Source organism: Phodopus roborovskii, unplaced genomic scaffold (genome assembly GCF_943737965.1).
Source record: "Phodopus roborovskii unplaced genomic scaffold, PHOROB, whole genome shotgun sequence".
Taxonomy (NCBI): Eukaryota; Metazoa; Chordata; class Mammalia; order Rodentia; family Cricetidae; genus Phodopus; species Phodopus roborovskii.
The window spans coordinates 51628620-51645281 of record NW_026126480.1 but is presented as its reverse complement, the minus strand read 5'-3'; the positions used below and the strand labels follow the sequence as shown (position 1 = coordinate 51645281).

General features: G+C 46.5%; 1 protein-coding gene across 1 annotated transcript in view; it reads left to right on the top strand.

Moving 5' to 3' along the window:
- The window catches only part of Ppfia1 (PTPRF interacting protein alpha 1), a 76949-nt gene that overhangs the window by 48775 nt on the left and 11512 nt on the right, over window positions 1–16662 (top strand). The window contains exons 16-24 of the mRNA XM_051193485.1: window positions 1008–1239; window positions 3361–3390; window positions 5888–6039; window positions 7465–7637; window positions 8156–8249; window positions 13337–13418; window positions 13508–13708; window positions 15696–15758; window positions 16221–16247. Coding sequence (XP_051049442.1) covers window positions 1008–1239; window positions 3361–3390; window positions 5888–6039; window positions 7465–7637; window positions 8156–8249; window positions 13337–13418; window positions 13508–13708; window positions 15696–15758; window positions 16221–16247 — 1054 coding nt within the window. The remainder of the gene's footprint in view (window positions 1–1007; window positions 1240–3360; window positions 3391–5887; window positions 6040–7464; window positions 7638–8155; window positions 8250–13336; window positions 13419–13507; window positions 13709–15695; window positions 15759–16220; window positions 16248–16662) is intronic.

Genomic DNA, 16662 nt, shown 5'->3' with positions numbered 1-16662 from the left:
GTATGTATGTATGTATGTATGTATGTATGTATGTATGTATGTTGTGTGTGTGCGCGCGCAATATTTATTATTTTTTTATTATTATTACATAAGAGACCCAAGGATAGTAGGGACCAGGAGGCAATGGCATGCATCTGTCATCCCAGCTTTTGTAAGGTGGAGGCAGGAGGAGGAGTTCATAGCCAGACTAGACTATAATCAAGTATTTGAGGCCAGTCTGGGTTACATGGAATCTGCTTCAAAATGAGAGGAAAAGGAAGAAAGTAGAAGGAGATGAGGAGACTGGAGTGGATATTGTGGAGGTGTAAGAGTGGAAGGAACGAGACAGGGAGGTGACTAGGGTAGATGCTATACATGCGAGAAGGTGTTATATAATGAGACCTAGTGCATTGTACACTTGAAAACTCAAGAGATGAGTCTTACAGGAGTTCACTTCCATGGGAAAACATGGTATAGCTGAGATCAACATCCCCTTTACAGCCCCCCACAGCAGAGCACTTGGGCTTCTGAGATAGTCTTTACCTCTGACAGCCTGGCCACCTCTCTGCACTATACTAGGGGAGGTGAAACTCTTCCATCCCTTCATAAATAGAGAAGCAGGGCCCAAATCACTCCCCTGCTACCCAGAGCTGTTCCTGGAATGCCAGACACAAGACATGCAAGGTGCTGTTGTGTAAGTTGAGGTGGTGACTTGATCATGCTGTGGACAAGAAGCAGTGGGTTTCTTTTCCTTTTGTCATCCAGTGCTTAGCATACCTTCATCTGTGTTAAGAATGAGAACAGGAACATTCTAGCTGTCAGTGGAGGGAGACAGTCTGATAGTGCTAACATTACCAGCATTCTGCTGTAGCCCACATTGGTCTTGAAGGCACTTTCCCCTCACTGTAGCTTCCAGCTGCTAGGCTCACATATAAGACCCCTTGCCCTCAGCCAGACTTGGCTTGTTCTGCTTGCACACACAGGGCTTCCTGATGAAATAAGACCAACTGCTCTTATTTGGATTTTAGGCTCATACAAGAAGAGAAGGAGAATACAGAGCAGCGTGCAGAGGAAATTGAGAGCAGAGTGGGCAGTGGAAGCTTGGACAATCTTGGTCGTTTTAGATCAATGAGCTCCATCCCCCCATACCCTGCTTCCTCGCTCGCTGGCTCTTCTCCTCCAGGCAGTGGTCGGTCCACGCCGAGAAGGGTCCCTCACAGTCCAGCCCGGGAGGTGGACAGGCTAGGTGTCATGACTCTGGTAAGTGGTACCTTTTCTACTTCAGTGTGCTGGGGAAGGGTTACACATGGAAGTCACATTTTCCTCCAAGAGGTTCCAGATTCTAAAAGCTGAAGGGGTGGAGACAGAGGCAGGTGATTTCTGTGAGTTTAAGTCCAGCCTGGTCTACATAGTGAATTGGATTAGCCAGGGCTATATAGTGAAACCCTATTTTTTTTTTAAAACTAGTAATTAGGTAGTCATCAATGCAAATTTATTATAATACTTAGATGACCAGACCAGCATGTTACACTTAGTTATGGGGTGCTAGGCAGGGGTCTGGTGCAAGCCAGAAGGGGCTATGTTTCCTATTTGAGCAGAAAAAACTGGAGAGGTGTTGTAGCATGTGGGAAGACATGCAGGGAGCCTGGGGTGAGGACAGTTGTGGGATGAGCATGCTTAGCCTGTGCCTGGTTTGGCTTCCATCTTCAAACATTTTTTTTTTTAAATGTATGAAGGGAGTCCCTTAGCCCTTCACATCAGGGGTATCTCTAAGCTCTGAGGCACAAGGGCCACTCAGGAGACCTGTAGACTATGGAGCCGAAGGAGATAAGTGTCTTGACTGCTTAGCTTGGGAGCACTTTTGTCTCAGAAATTCTGTGACCCAGATGTGTGGATCTCAGAATTCCCAGTGACTGTTGAGGGTTTAGCATGTGCATGATCCTAAGAGCCCACATAATAAACTTGGACTCAGTCTCTATCCTAGCTACCCTGCCATGCTGCACCTTTTTGCTGCTGCTTTCATTTGCAATTTCCCTTGACACTAGCAGTGGGCATGTAACTAATTCAGTGGAATCATTTTAATGAGCAGTTTAATAGTATAGTCTCCTGTATTTTGATGCATTATGTAATATGTGTCATTAGTGTAGTGGGTAAGATCTTAACTTTCATGGAGTGGTCTGTGGTTTCATGCTTCTTCCGAACACTTTGTAGGAATAGCTGTATGATCTTTTTTTTTTTTTTCCAGCTTAAGACTGTCTTCCTGCTCTCTATCAGTGTGCTTCCATCTGATCCTGACCCCAGATCCCTGTCTGTCTGCCCACCCTATGCTGTGACAGCCCCTCAGCTTCTGTAGGTGATCAGGCATCCAAGTGTACATCTGCAGTATGCTGGAGGAGTGCATCATTGTTGGCCAGGCAGTGGTGGTGCACACCTTTAATCCCAGCACTTGAGAGGTAGAGACAGGCGAATCTCTGTGAATTCAAGGCCCACTCAATCTATAGATTGAGTTCCAGGACAGCCAAGGTTATATAGAGATATCCTGTCTCAAAACAAACACAAACAAACAAAGGATGCAATTGTTGCTCTTTTCATGTTAAGAATGCATTCTCTATTATTTGTGTATTCTACACATGGACACAGGGTAGGAAAGGATATGTAGGCTGTGATTCTACAAGGGAGTGTCCTGTATGTCCAGGTGACCTACATTGTGTGGTACTGATAGAAGCCCAGACACAGCCCCTTCTGGTTCTGGTGTCACACAGCTTTCAGCTACCTGCTGACAGACTTGCTGTCTTTGATAAATTCTTACATTTAATGTTGTGCATACTGTAAGGCTGAGAGGCTCTCCCTGGTACCCCACAAGCTTTACTTGAAGATTTTCACAGGGGCAGGGGGAGTTGCTTTACTGCTTTAAACAATCAACTTATTTTTGAAAAGTTGTAAATCAAATTCTAGGTAGGATTTTGAGTTAATGACCAGTAGGTGATTAGCTCAAAGCAGGTTTGTTTGACTTTATAATAGATAATGTAACAGCTCCTGATGGAATTTATTAAATTCCAGTGTGTTTGCAGCTAGCAACAGAGAGTCTGATTTCGAGTGAGGGTCATTAGAGTCCTTGCTTACAAGGAATGCTGGGTTTTAATACATTGTTGAAACCCAATCTTAGCCAAGTAATAATTAGTGTTGCCTTCTGGGAAATCTGCATACTTTTTAACTGTCTTGAGAATGTTTATTTCCAGTGATGTTTCCTCTCAGTGCTCAACCTGTGTGTGTCCTTCTGGCCCTGTTTGGCAATTGTCTCACTAGTCCTCGAGTCTTTTACCCCTCCGACATGTACAGTAAACCTGCTCTCTCTCTCCTTTCTTTACACGCATCTGTCAGCCTAGTGACTTAAGAAAGCACCGGAGACAGGTAAATCCCATGTTGACCTTATACACTCTGTATCTCCATGAGTGACACACTACTGTAATGTGAAGAGAAGTAACTGACATTTCCCAGCAGTGTTTAGTTTGTCCCTGCATGTCATGTTGATGGTCGTGGGAAGCCTGGCCCTGAAATACTGGGGCAGAAGCATCTGTGTCTAATTATTGCATGCTTTTCTGTTGTTCAGAATTGAGAACAAGAGTTCCTGAAGCAGAGCTGCTGGGGAAGACTGGGGCTGGCACATAGTGAGCTCATGCCCATGCTCACCATGGGCCTACTGTGTGGCCAAGGCATTGTCTTTTTGTTTATTTTTAACAATTTCGTTTCTTTGAGACATGGTCTTTCTCTATAGCCCAGACTGTCCTGGAACTCACTGGATGGCCTAGATCAGCCTCGAACTCATAGCAGTCCTCTTGCCTCAGCCTCCCAAGCACTGGAAACTTTGTCTTAAACTCTTGCATGCATCCGTGTGGGATATAGGTCACTCCGTTTGTCAGTGTGGAAGCTGAAACTTCTGTCTCATGGTGTGGGGTTACAGGTGTGTGTTCAGGCCTGTCTTTCTTCAAAAGCTGAGCTGGTACTCACTTTGCCCCTGGGCCTTTTGCCAGCTGACCTGATTCCCTGGCAGTATCTAGAATTTGGTGCAAGTGCAGCATGCTGGCCAGAGTTGGGAAGAGCTGGCAGTAGCTGCTTGGTGGTTGACCTAGACACACTACCTCTTCCATGCTCCAGCCCAGAAGCCCTTCCCTGTCAATAACCTTCCTAGCTGGCTGCACTGGAGCAGTCATGGCTTCCATCCTCACCTGCCACTGATTGTTGCCATGTTGGTACTATGGTTTGTTGCCTTCTCTAAGTTAACAAAAAGAGTGACATACCTGTGCTGCTCAAACAGTGCTCATGCCATGCACAACAGGAAGGCCACGAGTTCCAGGACAGACTGGGATACAAAGTAGGACTTACCCCTCAACACCTAACCAGATGAATAGTGCTATTCAAGTTGGCAACAGTGGGCTTGCCTCAGTGATTCAAGTCCTCAGTAGCCCTGCACACTGTTCTGTTCAGCTCCACTGGCTTGTGTCAGTGAGGAAGCAGTATGTGAACCACACTCTATTCCAGTATGGTGACCTAGTCTACAGAGCCAGACATGGGCTGGATACTGCACTGTGGTGTACCCTGCCCCACTTTTAGTACCATTGGCAAGCTAAGGTGACTTCTCTACTTGGCAACATTGAAGAGTCTAAATTTAGTAGGGGTCCTAATGCCATCCCTTCTTGAAGGAGCACAGAGGGACCACCTGGGATCTCTGTCAGGATTTGGGGACCAGTTTGGGAGCTGTCGTGGGTGAGGCTCTGCTAAAAGTATAATAGTATCCCCAGCATGTGAATTGCTCCTGAGCTCACTTCTTTGGTTGTGTTTAAATAATGGCTCCATTTTTAAAGTGTCAACATTGCTTCCAAAGTTTCTAGCCATGGTGGCTTTGGGGAGGAGGTGATGGAACCTTAACCTCCTGCATGCTGTGTGTGTGCCCTTCAGAGCCTGGTGTAGGTACATCATGCCCGCTGCTGGTTTGAGATCATCTTATACAGGGAGATAGGTGCAGAGTGTATCTGCTGCTGGCTAGTGAATGTCCAGAGCTGCCTCAGCTCAGCTTGGTCCTGAGCGGATGGAGCTATATATAGTGGGACCAGTGCTCCTCAGTGCCATTCCAGCTGCCAGTCTTGTGCATGCAGATGCTTGCCGTGCTTCATGAAATCTATCTAACTTGATTTAGAATCAGACAGTACAGGTGTCTCCATAGAACCCAAATGTAGTGAAGCTGTTTACTGCTGTGGACCCTCCGCCCCATGTCCTTTAGTATATACTCATGCCCATCTTAATGACATACACAGCATTATTCTTAAACTGTACTCATGTCTCCACGTATAGCCTGCAGTCCAAACACCCAGAAATGCAGCCATGCACATTGCTGTGGCTCATGGTCTCTAGCTGTTTTGTGAGTTCCCAACCCCCAGACAGGAACGTGCTGACTATTGCTAGGGAAGACTGCCTCCCCAGTGTTCCATCAGAGTGGCCCGAGGATCCTGGTCAGTGAGAGCTCATTACCCTATTGTGTTGGTGAGGATGCATGGATCAGGTTTTGGCTGCCTAGACTTCAGGGAAGAGTTGTCAGTGTTCTGTGCTTGCCTGCTTCATACTTTTCCCAGGGAAATGGGATGTGAATCACATTGCTCTATGCTGTTTGGTTCCCTTCTGAACAGCAGTCCTCAAGATGGTGTGAACTAAAAAGCAGCCTTTTAACAAGGCACAGTGGAGCCACCTGTAACCCTAGTACTAGGGAGGCAGAGGTAGTGCACTCACAAGATCCCATCTCAGAACAAAACCCCAAAAACAAACAAACAAAAATGTGTCTTTTTGTGCTAGCAGAGAATGGCTAATAGGTCTTTAAGTACATTGTTCACTGTTCTTCCTCTTATCTTGCCCTCAGTTGCCAGCTTCCAGAGAAGAGGTACGAGACGACAAGACGACAATAAAATGTGAAACCTCTCCCCCCTCCTCCCCGAGGCCCCTGCGCTTAGACAGGCTGCACAAGGGGGCACTGCACACGGTCAGCCATGAGGACATCAGGGACCTGAGGAAGTAAGGAACAGGGCTGAGGACAGCAGCCCCTTTGTGGAGCTGTGTTTGTCTGGGGTTTAAGAATATTAGTCATAACTTAGAAAAGAAGACAGATTTTAAAGAGTTTCAGGTTATTCAGTTGAAGTTAACTGACATTGCCTCAGGTAGTTTCCAGCAGAAGGTCCTGTTTGGGTAACATTGTCAAGAATGGTGTTCTAGGACCTCACAGCCTTGTTCATACATAGGCACATGTGTGGTTCTGGATGGTACTACTCCATTGACTGAAAGGATAAGTATCAACTCAGGACCCCCGAGACCAAGTTCTCTGCCTAAAGGACATTTATTTGCTCCGGATGGACAGGAGACAGAGGACACGGAAGAAGGGAAAGAAGAAAACAAGGGAAAGGGGGGCCAGGGCTTTTTGTCCCAGAGTGCAGGCAAAGAACTGTGATGCACAGGAAAATGGTAGTTTATAAAGGTACAAAGGGGAAACCTCATGTTAGGATAAGGTGTTTATTTTAATTGGGCATGTTAATTAGGTGAACCAAAGAGGGGTTTTGATAGCTGGACTTTAATACTTTGTTAGTATTGACTTTAATACTTTGATAATATTGAGGTTAACTTTGGTAGTCAATCTCAGGAGCAAGAAGGACTTTGAGAATGTAATCTAATGGTTTTAGCAAGGCAGAGGGAATAGTAGAGAAGGGCAAGGCCTGCCAGAGTCATACTCACCACACCTGAGCTGGCCAGAGGCCTTTCACTAACAGCCTGGCTTCTCATATTCTCTTTCCTTCTTGGGTCTCCAAGTTGCTGGGCAGTTTGTGTTTTTAATGCTTCCTGTCAGGAAACCAAGAGCCTGTTTGGTTGCTGTGATAGTCATGACCATTGGCAGAGGAGTTTCTGTGCTGTCCTGAGCATGTGGGGAAGGGTGCTTGAATAGTAGTCCTCACCCAGCTCTGCAGATAGTAAGCATTGTACTTGACCAGGAGTTAATTTCTCTGGTCCCCATGGTCATCTCCTTTCTGCTGCTACCTCACTCCCTGGCCTGCAAGCAGGCTTCTCTTGCCAGCAAGTTGGTGTCCAGGCTTCAAAGAGGAACTTCAAGTTCTAGAGAAGCTGGACTTTCAGAACCAGGCTTCCTTCTGAGCATCTTTGGCAGCCTTTGTCACTGAACAGCATACTGGGAGAAACTTGGTGGATCATAGGAACGATGAATAGCAGTTGTCAAAAATGTAGAGTGCCTGGCTTGGGTGTGGTGACTCATGTCTTTCTTTATAGGCCTAGTGTTTTCAAGGCTGAGGCAGGGTTGTCATTAACTCTAGATTTGCCTAGGCTAGATTGAGAGCCTGTCTCAAAAACAACCCAGCAAAGTATTATAGTGCCTGTGCATGGACTCCCATGTGGTGATACAGCTCTGATAAAAGTCCATTTTTTTCCCCCTTGAAGCTCCACAGGCTCCCAGGATGGTCCAGTGAGTAATCCTAGCAGCAGTAATAGTAGCCAGGACTCCCTCCACAAAGCCCCAAAGAAGAAAGGCATCAAGTCCTCCATTGGCCGCTTGTTTGGCAAGAAGGAAAAGGGCCGGCCTGGACCTCTGGGCAAGGAGTCACCAGGACAAGGTTGGTAGGTTTGCAGTAAGCATATTTTTTTTTTTTCAATTTTTCAATTTTTATTTCATGTGCCTTGGTGGTTTACCTGCATGTATGTCTGTGTGATGGTGTTGGATCCTCTAGAACTGGAGTTACAGACAGTTGTAAGATGTCATGTGGGTGCTAAGAATTGTGCCTAGGACCTCTGGCAGAGCAGCCAGTGCTCTTAACCACTGAGCATCTCTCCAGCCCCTGCAGTAAGCATCTTAACAAAGGTGTGGGGTGTTCTTGGGTGCCAGCTGTGTCTGTCCATTCTCCACATGCCACCATGCTGCTCTAGTGAGTCAGGGCCCTGGGAGGTGGTACAGATACGGCCCAAAGAGCAATGGCTAGTAGTTCAGATATACCCAGTGTCTTGTTTTAAGCAATTTTCTAGGCTGTTTGGTCAGAAAGAACTTTTAATGTGAGCTACTACCTGTAGAGAACAGACTTGAACTTTGCTCTGCCATGTTGATTCACTTAAGTCTGGGGTCTGTGCTTCCTTGTAGTTGGTGTTTCAGAGACAGAAAATTCATCTCAAGATGCCTTGGGACTCAGCAAACTAGGAGGACAAGCTGAAAAAAATCGTAAACTTCAGAAAAAGTAAGCTTCTCATTGTGTGTCCATCGGAGGCAGTTCTTAGGGTAAATGATGTTGAGGTTTCAGCTGGTATCAAATTCTGTGCACAGCTGTGTGTATGCACAGGCTTTTGGAAAAGTAACTCCATGCTGAGGGGAGGGGGAGTGGAGACAGGAAGAACCCTTGAGCTTGCTAGCCAGTCAGTCTAGCCAAAATGAATAAGCTCCAGGTTCAGTGAGAGACCCTGCCTCAGAAAGTAGTGTAGAAATCAATAGAGAAGATGCCTGGTGTTGAGGTATCTTCCTCTGGCCTCTGCATGTATCTGGAATGTACCCACATATGTGAACAGGTACACATGCATACCCCTCCAGCACACACATGTGTAACTACAGCCTTTTTTTTTTAACCCACACTTCCTAAAGGAGGGAGCATTTATGACACATGGAAGGTGTTTTCCTGGATTCCTGCCCTGTGGAAAGTGTCTTGCTTAGGTGGTGTGCTACAGAACTCATCTTTGGAATCTGGGGAGTCATGTAGCCCCTTGTGTTTATTTTCCTCATCTGTAAGATGAGAGTCACAGCAACTCACCCTGAATGACTTTTTTTGAGTATTAAATGGGATGGTGGCTATCTTGAAGAGTGATAACAGGGCTAGGATATGGCTCAGCTTACAGAGTGCTAGCCTAGAATGCATAAGGCCATGGCCCCTCACCAGCACTGTATAAACTTGGCATAATGACACGGGGCAGGAGGATGAGAGGTTCAAGGTCATCATCTGCTACATAGTAAGTTTAGGGCCAGGCTGAGATACATGAGACTCTGTTTCATATAAGTAGCTCTAAATCCTGCAGATAGTCCTAACAACTGAGCTTTATAGACAGCCACAGTGACTGTTTGGGTCCATGTGAATGACCCTCTGGAAGTAATTGCTACAGTGTTTTCTCTTGGTAGACTGTCTTATCACAGATAGATTTAAGAATTTGTAACCTGTTAAATTTCAGTTTTGCACTAAGTCTTGGAAGACTGGAAGTGTGGCTCTGGGTAAAAGAAATGCATAGCATGCTGAGGCTCTGGCTTTGCAAAGAGGATAAAAAGTCAGTAAAGAAAATCTCTGTCCTGAAAATAAGTAGTATTCTTTGGGATGGCTATCAATCAGGGCCCAGAGCAGTGATGTGTATGTGGGTTTACTCTGCATAGAACAATGTCTAGAAGCTTAGCTGCGTCTAGATCCAATGAGGGAGACAAGCAGACAGGATGAGACAATGCATCAAAGAACAGGCAAAGGGTTTAGACCAGACATGAGAGCTGAACTTACAAGGGGAAGTAGGCCTTGAGTCAAGATGGATCGGATGGTCCTGCAAAGGTTCCCAAGTGCTCTGAAGACAGTGTACCACACCCAGAATGGTGCTGGCCTTAATATGGGGCTGCCAGTCATAATCTCTTCCTCATGTGTTATCTGATAACTGGTCAGTACCAGGCTCCATTAGCAGTGCTGTAGACTCCCTTACCTACAGGACTCAGCAAATGAAAATTTGTAGAAGCCTCTTAATATCCAGACTTGATTTGGAATATTGCTATCTTTGAACTGAGTAAAAATATTTTGAGATACCTTGGGATTTGCCATTTGGCCGTGTGAAAGTTGATATTAAAATACAGCTTCTTCAGGCAGTGGTGGTGCACACCTTTAATCCCAGCACTGAAGGAGGGGGTCGGTGCAGGCTGATCTCTGAGTTCAAGGCCAGTCTGGTCTACAAAGCTAGTTCCAGGACAGCCATGTTTTGGCTGGATGTGCTCACAGGCAGGGAATTGGACTGCATGGAGAACCATGCTATAGGATGCTTCTAAGGACATCAGGCTTACCCTCAATGCCATGCTTTTGAGAGGATCTTTGCAAAACAGGATCGGTCCTTTCCCTGTCAGAGTGGTATCACCTATGTGCTTAAGACTCCTAGCTTGTTCACTTGATGTAGACACTTGCCATGGCTTATGTCAGAGAAGAAAGGCCCTTTGGCCTTCATTCAGGACCTCAGTGGGACGGTACTGACATAATGAAAACACAGTTGGGTGTGGGGTTTAAAGAGCTACTGTGCTTGTTGGTGTCATGAGGTAGGTGATCACAGTTCCATCTAATCATGGGGCCTGTCTTTTATACATGGACTATTCCTCATAGACGAGTGTATTTCTAAAACTACCAGTTTCCTGTTATCATTTCCTTGCTTTGCCTTTGAGGTGCTGAGGATGAAGGCCAGAGTTCTCTGAATGTGCTGCCACCACTGTGCAGCAGAACCATACCCTTCAGCCCTCCAGTTCTGATTGTAAAGGAACACTTCTGCTGCATGAGTTTGTGTTAGAGCAGCCATTTACACATTAGCCTTGGGAGCTGGGCATGATGGCTCATGCCCACAATCCCAGTGTTAGGGAGGCAGAGAGGAGGATTACAGATTCGCACTGAGATGAGACATCTAACAGCCCAGGAAGAGAAGATGTAGCAGATGCTCTACTGCCCTGGTGCCATGTCCGGGATTATGCAATTGAAGGAGACTAAAAGCAGTACTTGTGGTCCCAGGTCAGCAGCGTGTCACTGTCATGCTTCTGAACGGTCAGATACTCTTGGGCTTAGGCCTGAGGTACAGAACGTGGGCCTTTTAGAAGACATTTCCTTGGGCTGTGGAGGTGGTATAGTCAGTAAAGTGCTGCCATGTAAGCACAAAGTCTTGAGTTTGGATCTCTAGCACTCATGTCAAACCTGGGTGTGGGTGGTCTGCACTTGTAGCTCAGTGCTGGGGGCTCAGAGACAGGGGAGTCCCTGGAGCTCAGTGACCAGACAGTCTAGCTAATCAGTGAGCTTCAGGTTTAGTAAGAGAGCTGTCTCAAAAAAGTAAGGTGGAAGCCGAGCAGTGGGTTTGCACACCTTTAATCCCAGCACTTGGGAGGCAGAGCAGGCAAATCTGAGGCCAGCCTGGTCTACAAAGTGAGTATGTATGCTATACATACACATACATCCAAAAAGATTTTTTTAAAAGGTTTTTGTTAATTTGGTCACTTTGGATACTTTGGGTCCAGTGGCTAAAAGAGTTTTTATTACCTGGAAAATTGATTAGTAGGAAAGTAAATGTTGGTGAGGGTTAAATGTGCTTTGTGTGACTGGCTCTTGTTATATAGTTCAGGCTGGCTTCTACCTCATGGCACTCCTGCCTCAGCCTCCCAAGTATTGAAACAATGAGCGTGAGTGGTCACAATGCTTTTACCACATTTATTTTGACAGTTGTATGGAGTGGAAAGGCTAAGTGGCTCTCTAGCTAGAAAGGGACTATTGGTAGTTAGGTGAGTATACAAAAGTTCCACATGGAAAAACTGACTGAATTGGGAGAATATTGTGAAGATCAAGGGGTCAGCCCCATTCCCAGGCGAAGTGAAGTGAAGAGAAGGGAAGTAGTTAGTATTGCTGTCGTAAGACGTCTCAGGTTTGAGCCAGCTAACCTTGGGTATCTGTAGTCAATGATATTTCATCCCATGACACATGATTGGTGAGAGATGTGCCTCCTCGAGAAAACTGTGCCAGCCTTGTCATCGCTGTGTTTGGGCTATAAAGTTACAAAATGCCCAATAGGGAAGGCTCAAGGAGGCAGAGGAAAGCCACCTTTCCAGGTCCTGCTTCCTATAACTGATTGTCCTCGATGTCCTCTTCACAGGTTCCTAATTCATGTCCTACCTCTATACTGTTCCTGCTGCAGCAAGTAGCCTGGGCTCTAAGAGCCAGCAAAGGCTGTTTCCAGTGCTAGGAGTGTGCAGCAGACTCCAGGTAGCCACTGAGGGCTGCAGTGTGCTTGCTTAGCTGTCTGTTTTGTGAATGATCTATTACTACTGGATAACAGACATCTTAGAAGACTGCCCAGTTAGAGGACTTAGTCCACTCAGTGTGATCTTAGCTTAGAAACCTTGATGGCTAGGCTACATACCTAGGATGGGCACTGCCCTGTGTCCTCTGAGTTTCCATCTTTATTTGGTCTCAAGGAGTGACCGAGCTGCTTCCTGTGGCTTCTTTGCCTTTGTTGGTAAGTCATACCAACTGTATTTGAGGAGAGTTTGTCTGGAGGAAGCAGAAAGTCCTCCAGTCACTAGTTGGTGCCCTAAGACATCAGCTCCCCTCCTCTAGCCAGGGCTGGTACCCATCCTGCAGACCCTCACTACCTTAGCTCCACATGAGCACACTTGTCTCTCTCTTTTCTAGTTTATGAGTAGTGCTATTTTGACTCTGCCTAAGACACCAAATAGTGCTGCTGCTCTGGGGAATTTGCTGCTAGCCAGTGATGGAAGGCAGCCATTGACTGTAGCAGCCAAGAATGATTGAAGAAGTCAAGCTTGAAGCTATCTGTAACATTGTGACTGGAGGGAATGCCCTGCTCTGGGCAGTTATTGTAGAGCTAGGATTTGGGGGTTTGGTTTTGGTATTACAGAGCTGGATGTCACTTTAGAAATAAAAGATTCCAGAATCTCTGCCTGCAACACGTGCAAACATGGAGAAATGTAATTTGCAAGAAAGGACCTGTGTGTGGGGATAGAACCCATGCCTGGTGTGTACTGTAGTGCAGTTTGCCCAGTGCACTGTTTCACCATGGCTTTGAACCATTGTGTTTTGTTTTTTGTTGTTCTGTTGCTGTTTTTTGAGATAGGATCTCAGTATGTAGCTCAGGATGTCTGAGAACTCATTGTGTAGGCCAGGCTAGCCTTGAATTCACAGAGATTCACCTGCCTCTGCCTTCCAAGTGCTGGGATTAAAGTTGTGTACTACTCCATCTGATTTTTTTGCACAGTCCTTATATGTTTAATGACTTAGGTGTCCATCTGCCAACCTGCATGTGCTCTCTTTCTGGACAGTGTATAAAGGGTGAACCATATGAACTTAGTTATGAGGACTGCTGGATGCTCCTCAAGCTGCTGGTCAGTCTTTCAGAAGAGGTGGGATTCTGTGGGAGTCAGGGCTCAGCTAGTGTGCTGTAGATGGTGCCAGCATCTTGAAGCTCAAGGGAAATGGTGAGCATCTGCTGTGCTTTGGAAACCTGTCAGTGATGCCTACTTAACTGGTTATTTTGATTATATTTTCCCTCATAGGCATGAGCTGTTGGAGGAGGCCCGCAGGCAAGGTTTACCATTTGCACAGTGGGACGGGCCCACAGTGGTGGTATGGCTGGAGGTACGTCCTCTACACATGCTGCATTATGGGAAGTCACTAAGGCTTCTCACATTTGCCTGATGTTCTGGCCTTCTCATTCCCATGTCTAGCTCTGGGTTGGGATGCCTGCCTGGTATGTGGCTGCTTGCCGAGCAAACGTCAAGAGTGGTGCCATCATGTCAGCTCTGTCAGACACCGAGATCCAGCGAGAGATTGGCATTAGCAACCCCCTGCACAGGCTAAAGCTGCGGCTGGCCATCCAGGAGATCATGTCACTGACCAGCCCTTCTGCCCCGCCCACATCCAGGACGGTAAGTCCACATGCTCCTATGCTCTGGGAGGAAGAACTGTCTCCTGATAGGCTGGACCAGTCAACCTGCTTTCTTGGGTCTTTGCAACGCCCAGCAATTCTCATTTAAAACATGGCTGCAGATGCCTTAAAACTATTGCTTATGTGAATTAGATGCTCCAAGAACAGCAAGACTTTGGGGCTAGAATACTTGCCTAGCATGTGAAAGGTCCTGGGCTCATCCTCAGCACTGGACAAAGGCTTTCATGAAAGCTTATCTGAAGCTGAGTGTGAGACCCACTGTGATCTCAGCTACATGGGAGTCTGAAGATCAGAGCTCTGAATCCCACAGGGACAATATATTGAGACCCCACTCAAGTTAAAAATGAAAGCTTGACTAGAAACACTTCAAAAAGAAGAGATTTAAAGGTGGAAATTGATTCTTACAAACCTTACTTGCATTATTGTACCCATCATCCTGAGGACTTCTGGGCAGGAGTTTAGGAAGTTGCCACTCTATAGTAGCACTTCCTGCCTTTTGACTTTCATGTCTGATGACCCCTGACCACACAGAGTTGGTGTTTGCATTCACACACAGATGTGCTACTTGCTGAGCAGGTCACACAGTCCAATGCCTATGATTTTTTTTTTTTCTCCCCACAGTGCAACTGTAGGGATTAAGGGTCTCTGATTCCCCAGGGGCAGCTGTTGGCCTGGGCCTGTGGCTAGCCTGTCACAGAGCTGGGATTGTATCCTCTTCATCTGCAGCACTGCCTCTAGGTAGGATGTGGACAGGAAGGGCAGCTCCCTCCCTGCCTTTTGTTGTGGCACAGGTGTGTGGGAAAGTAGAACAAAGGAAAATAGCAGACTTGTGCAGCTGAATTAAAATCCAGCCCCTCTCCTCCTCCTCGTGAACTCTGCCCTGGCATGGACTTGGAGTCAATATATGAGGAGTGAGCTACTTACATTTTCTGTGGAGTTGTAGCCCTGTAGAGCACCTTGGGGGCACCTGCTGAATACAAATGCTGGCACTAGAAGAATAGCTGCTGTCCCCCAGCATCCTGGTCACTAGAGAATTCACTTTCTTCTTTTCCATGCAAAAACCAAAGAGGAAAGCCAACATGGCTTACTCTGGACTTAGCTTGGGTGACTCTGGAGAAACTCTTTGAAGCACTTTCTACAGTAGCCTAAGGCTGAGCCGGGGCTCAAAGTTAAAGTGTTGGGATTTTTCTATTCTCTGTGGAGTGAACACTGGGCTTCAGCTATAGTGGCTCAGAGGCTTTTCCCCCAGAGAATGGCTTTTATTGCCACATTCCCTTCTGTTCCCTGGGGGAGGGGGGTTCATGTCAGAAAGGCATATTCATTGTGGCCCCTCCAAAGTCTTCTTCAGCTGTGTTCTGACAGGGAGCTCCCACCATTTCAGCTAGCTTGGACTTGTTCCCTCTACACTGTCAGGCATAGGAGTAGATTTCTCCCTTGAGCTTACATCAACAAACATATGGATTTTGGTCTTGTATGTGGCTATGACAGGGGTACAGTGGGGACACAGTGTGGTTAATTTTGGCCTGTCTGGCCTGGTCACCTGGTGTACCTGCCAGTGGAAGAGATGCTGCTTGTGGAAGAGGCTTTTTGGAAGTGGTAGAGATCAAATCCAGGGCCTTGCACCTACTAGGTAGCTCTGCCACTCAGCCCCATGCCCAGTCCAATGAGACTGTTTTAGGATAGTAAGTGTGGAGGACTGAGAGAGCAGATGTTTCTGTAAGTCTTAAGGTGGGCTTTCTTTATTAATATACCTCAGGGATGGGCACAGCAGGCCAGCTCTGGTAGCTGTGAGTTCTTCTTTGTTGACCAGTTGCTGGCAGGAGGGCTGGGCTGCTGTGGCTTTTTGTCATTTTCTGTGAAGAGTGGCCTTTGCCTCAGGCTCCTATGCCTGAAGTTTATGTGTGTGCCCTCTCCTCTTTGTCATGCTTTCCTGGCCTGGGATGTGGCTGGTGCACTGGGTACCTTAGACCACAGGAAATGTCTGGTTGACACATGAAGAAATGGAAACGCTCACAGTCACGCCACAAACGGTTAGTCACTGCAGCCTGCATTTGCAGGGCACATACTGTGTCAGACCAGCTTGGGCTTTGGCCTTTCTGTTGGGAATGAAAGTGTTAATGTTCAGTTGTTTCAAGAGATGTGTCCCCTTAGGTTATCAGCTAAGTGTGCAAACTAGAGTTTGTTTTTATTTTATATCCCCCTTCCCCCAGAATCTTAAGGTTGCAGACATGCTCATTTAGATAGAACTGATTCACCCTGTGAAAAGAGCTCAGTGTAGTATCCCACTATGACAGTGGAACCCAGCTTTTCCCTCTTACTGATATGCTAGCATGGAAGGGGTGTGTTCCTTGCATGAAACCCCCAGGCTGCTGGTTCTGCACAGACTGCATGCTGCTGTGACCCTAGCTGTCTTTGTTTGTTTGCTTGCCTTACCATAGCTTACAAACACTAACAGTTTTTTTTCTTTTGCATTCCTAACCATTTAACATCAGGAAGACGAGGAGGGAAGCTGGGCTCAGGTTGGCATATTTCTCTACCTACCTTCACTGTGTGGCAACAGAAAGTATCTGGGGTGGGGAAGCGTGTGACTTGTCTTTCTGGATGTCATAGCATCTCAGTCTGCTCTGTGTGGTTAATGATTTGAAAGCTTTAGAGAAAGAAGCCCAGAGGAGGCTTGTCAGCGCCTCATGGACAACTTTGAATATTCTCACAGGAGCCCTGGCAGTGGCTCTTCATGAGCAAAGACTCTATTATGTGGGGTCCCTCACACTAGGGTCCACACCTTAGAAGGTTGTGCACATAACTCTCTGCTGGAGTGACTTTAGTTTCAACATAAAACTGGTTGGAAAATTGTGAAATAATTTGCAAACTTGAAAGGCATGATGATGCCTTTACCCGTGTCTCTGTGTTGGTATCTTACTGAGTGCTGCCCTA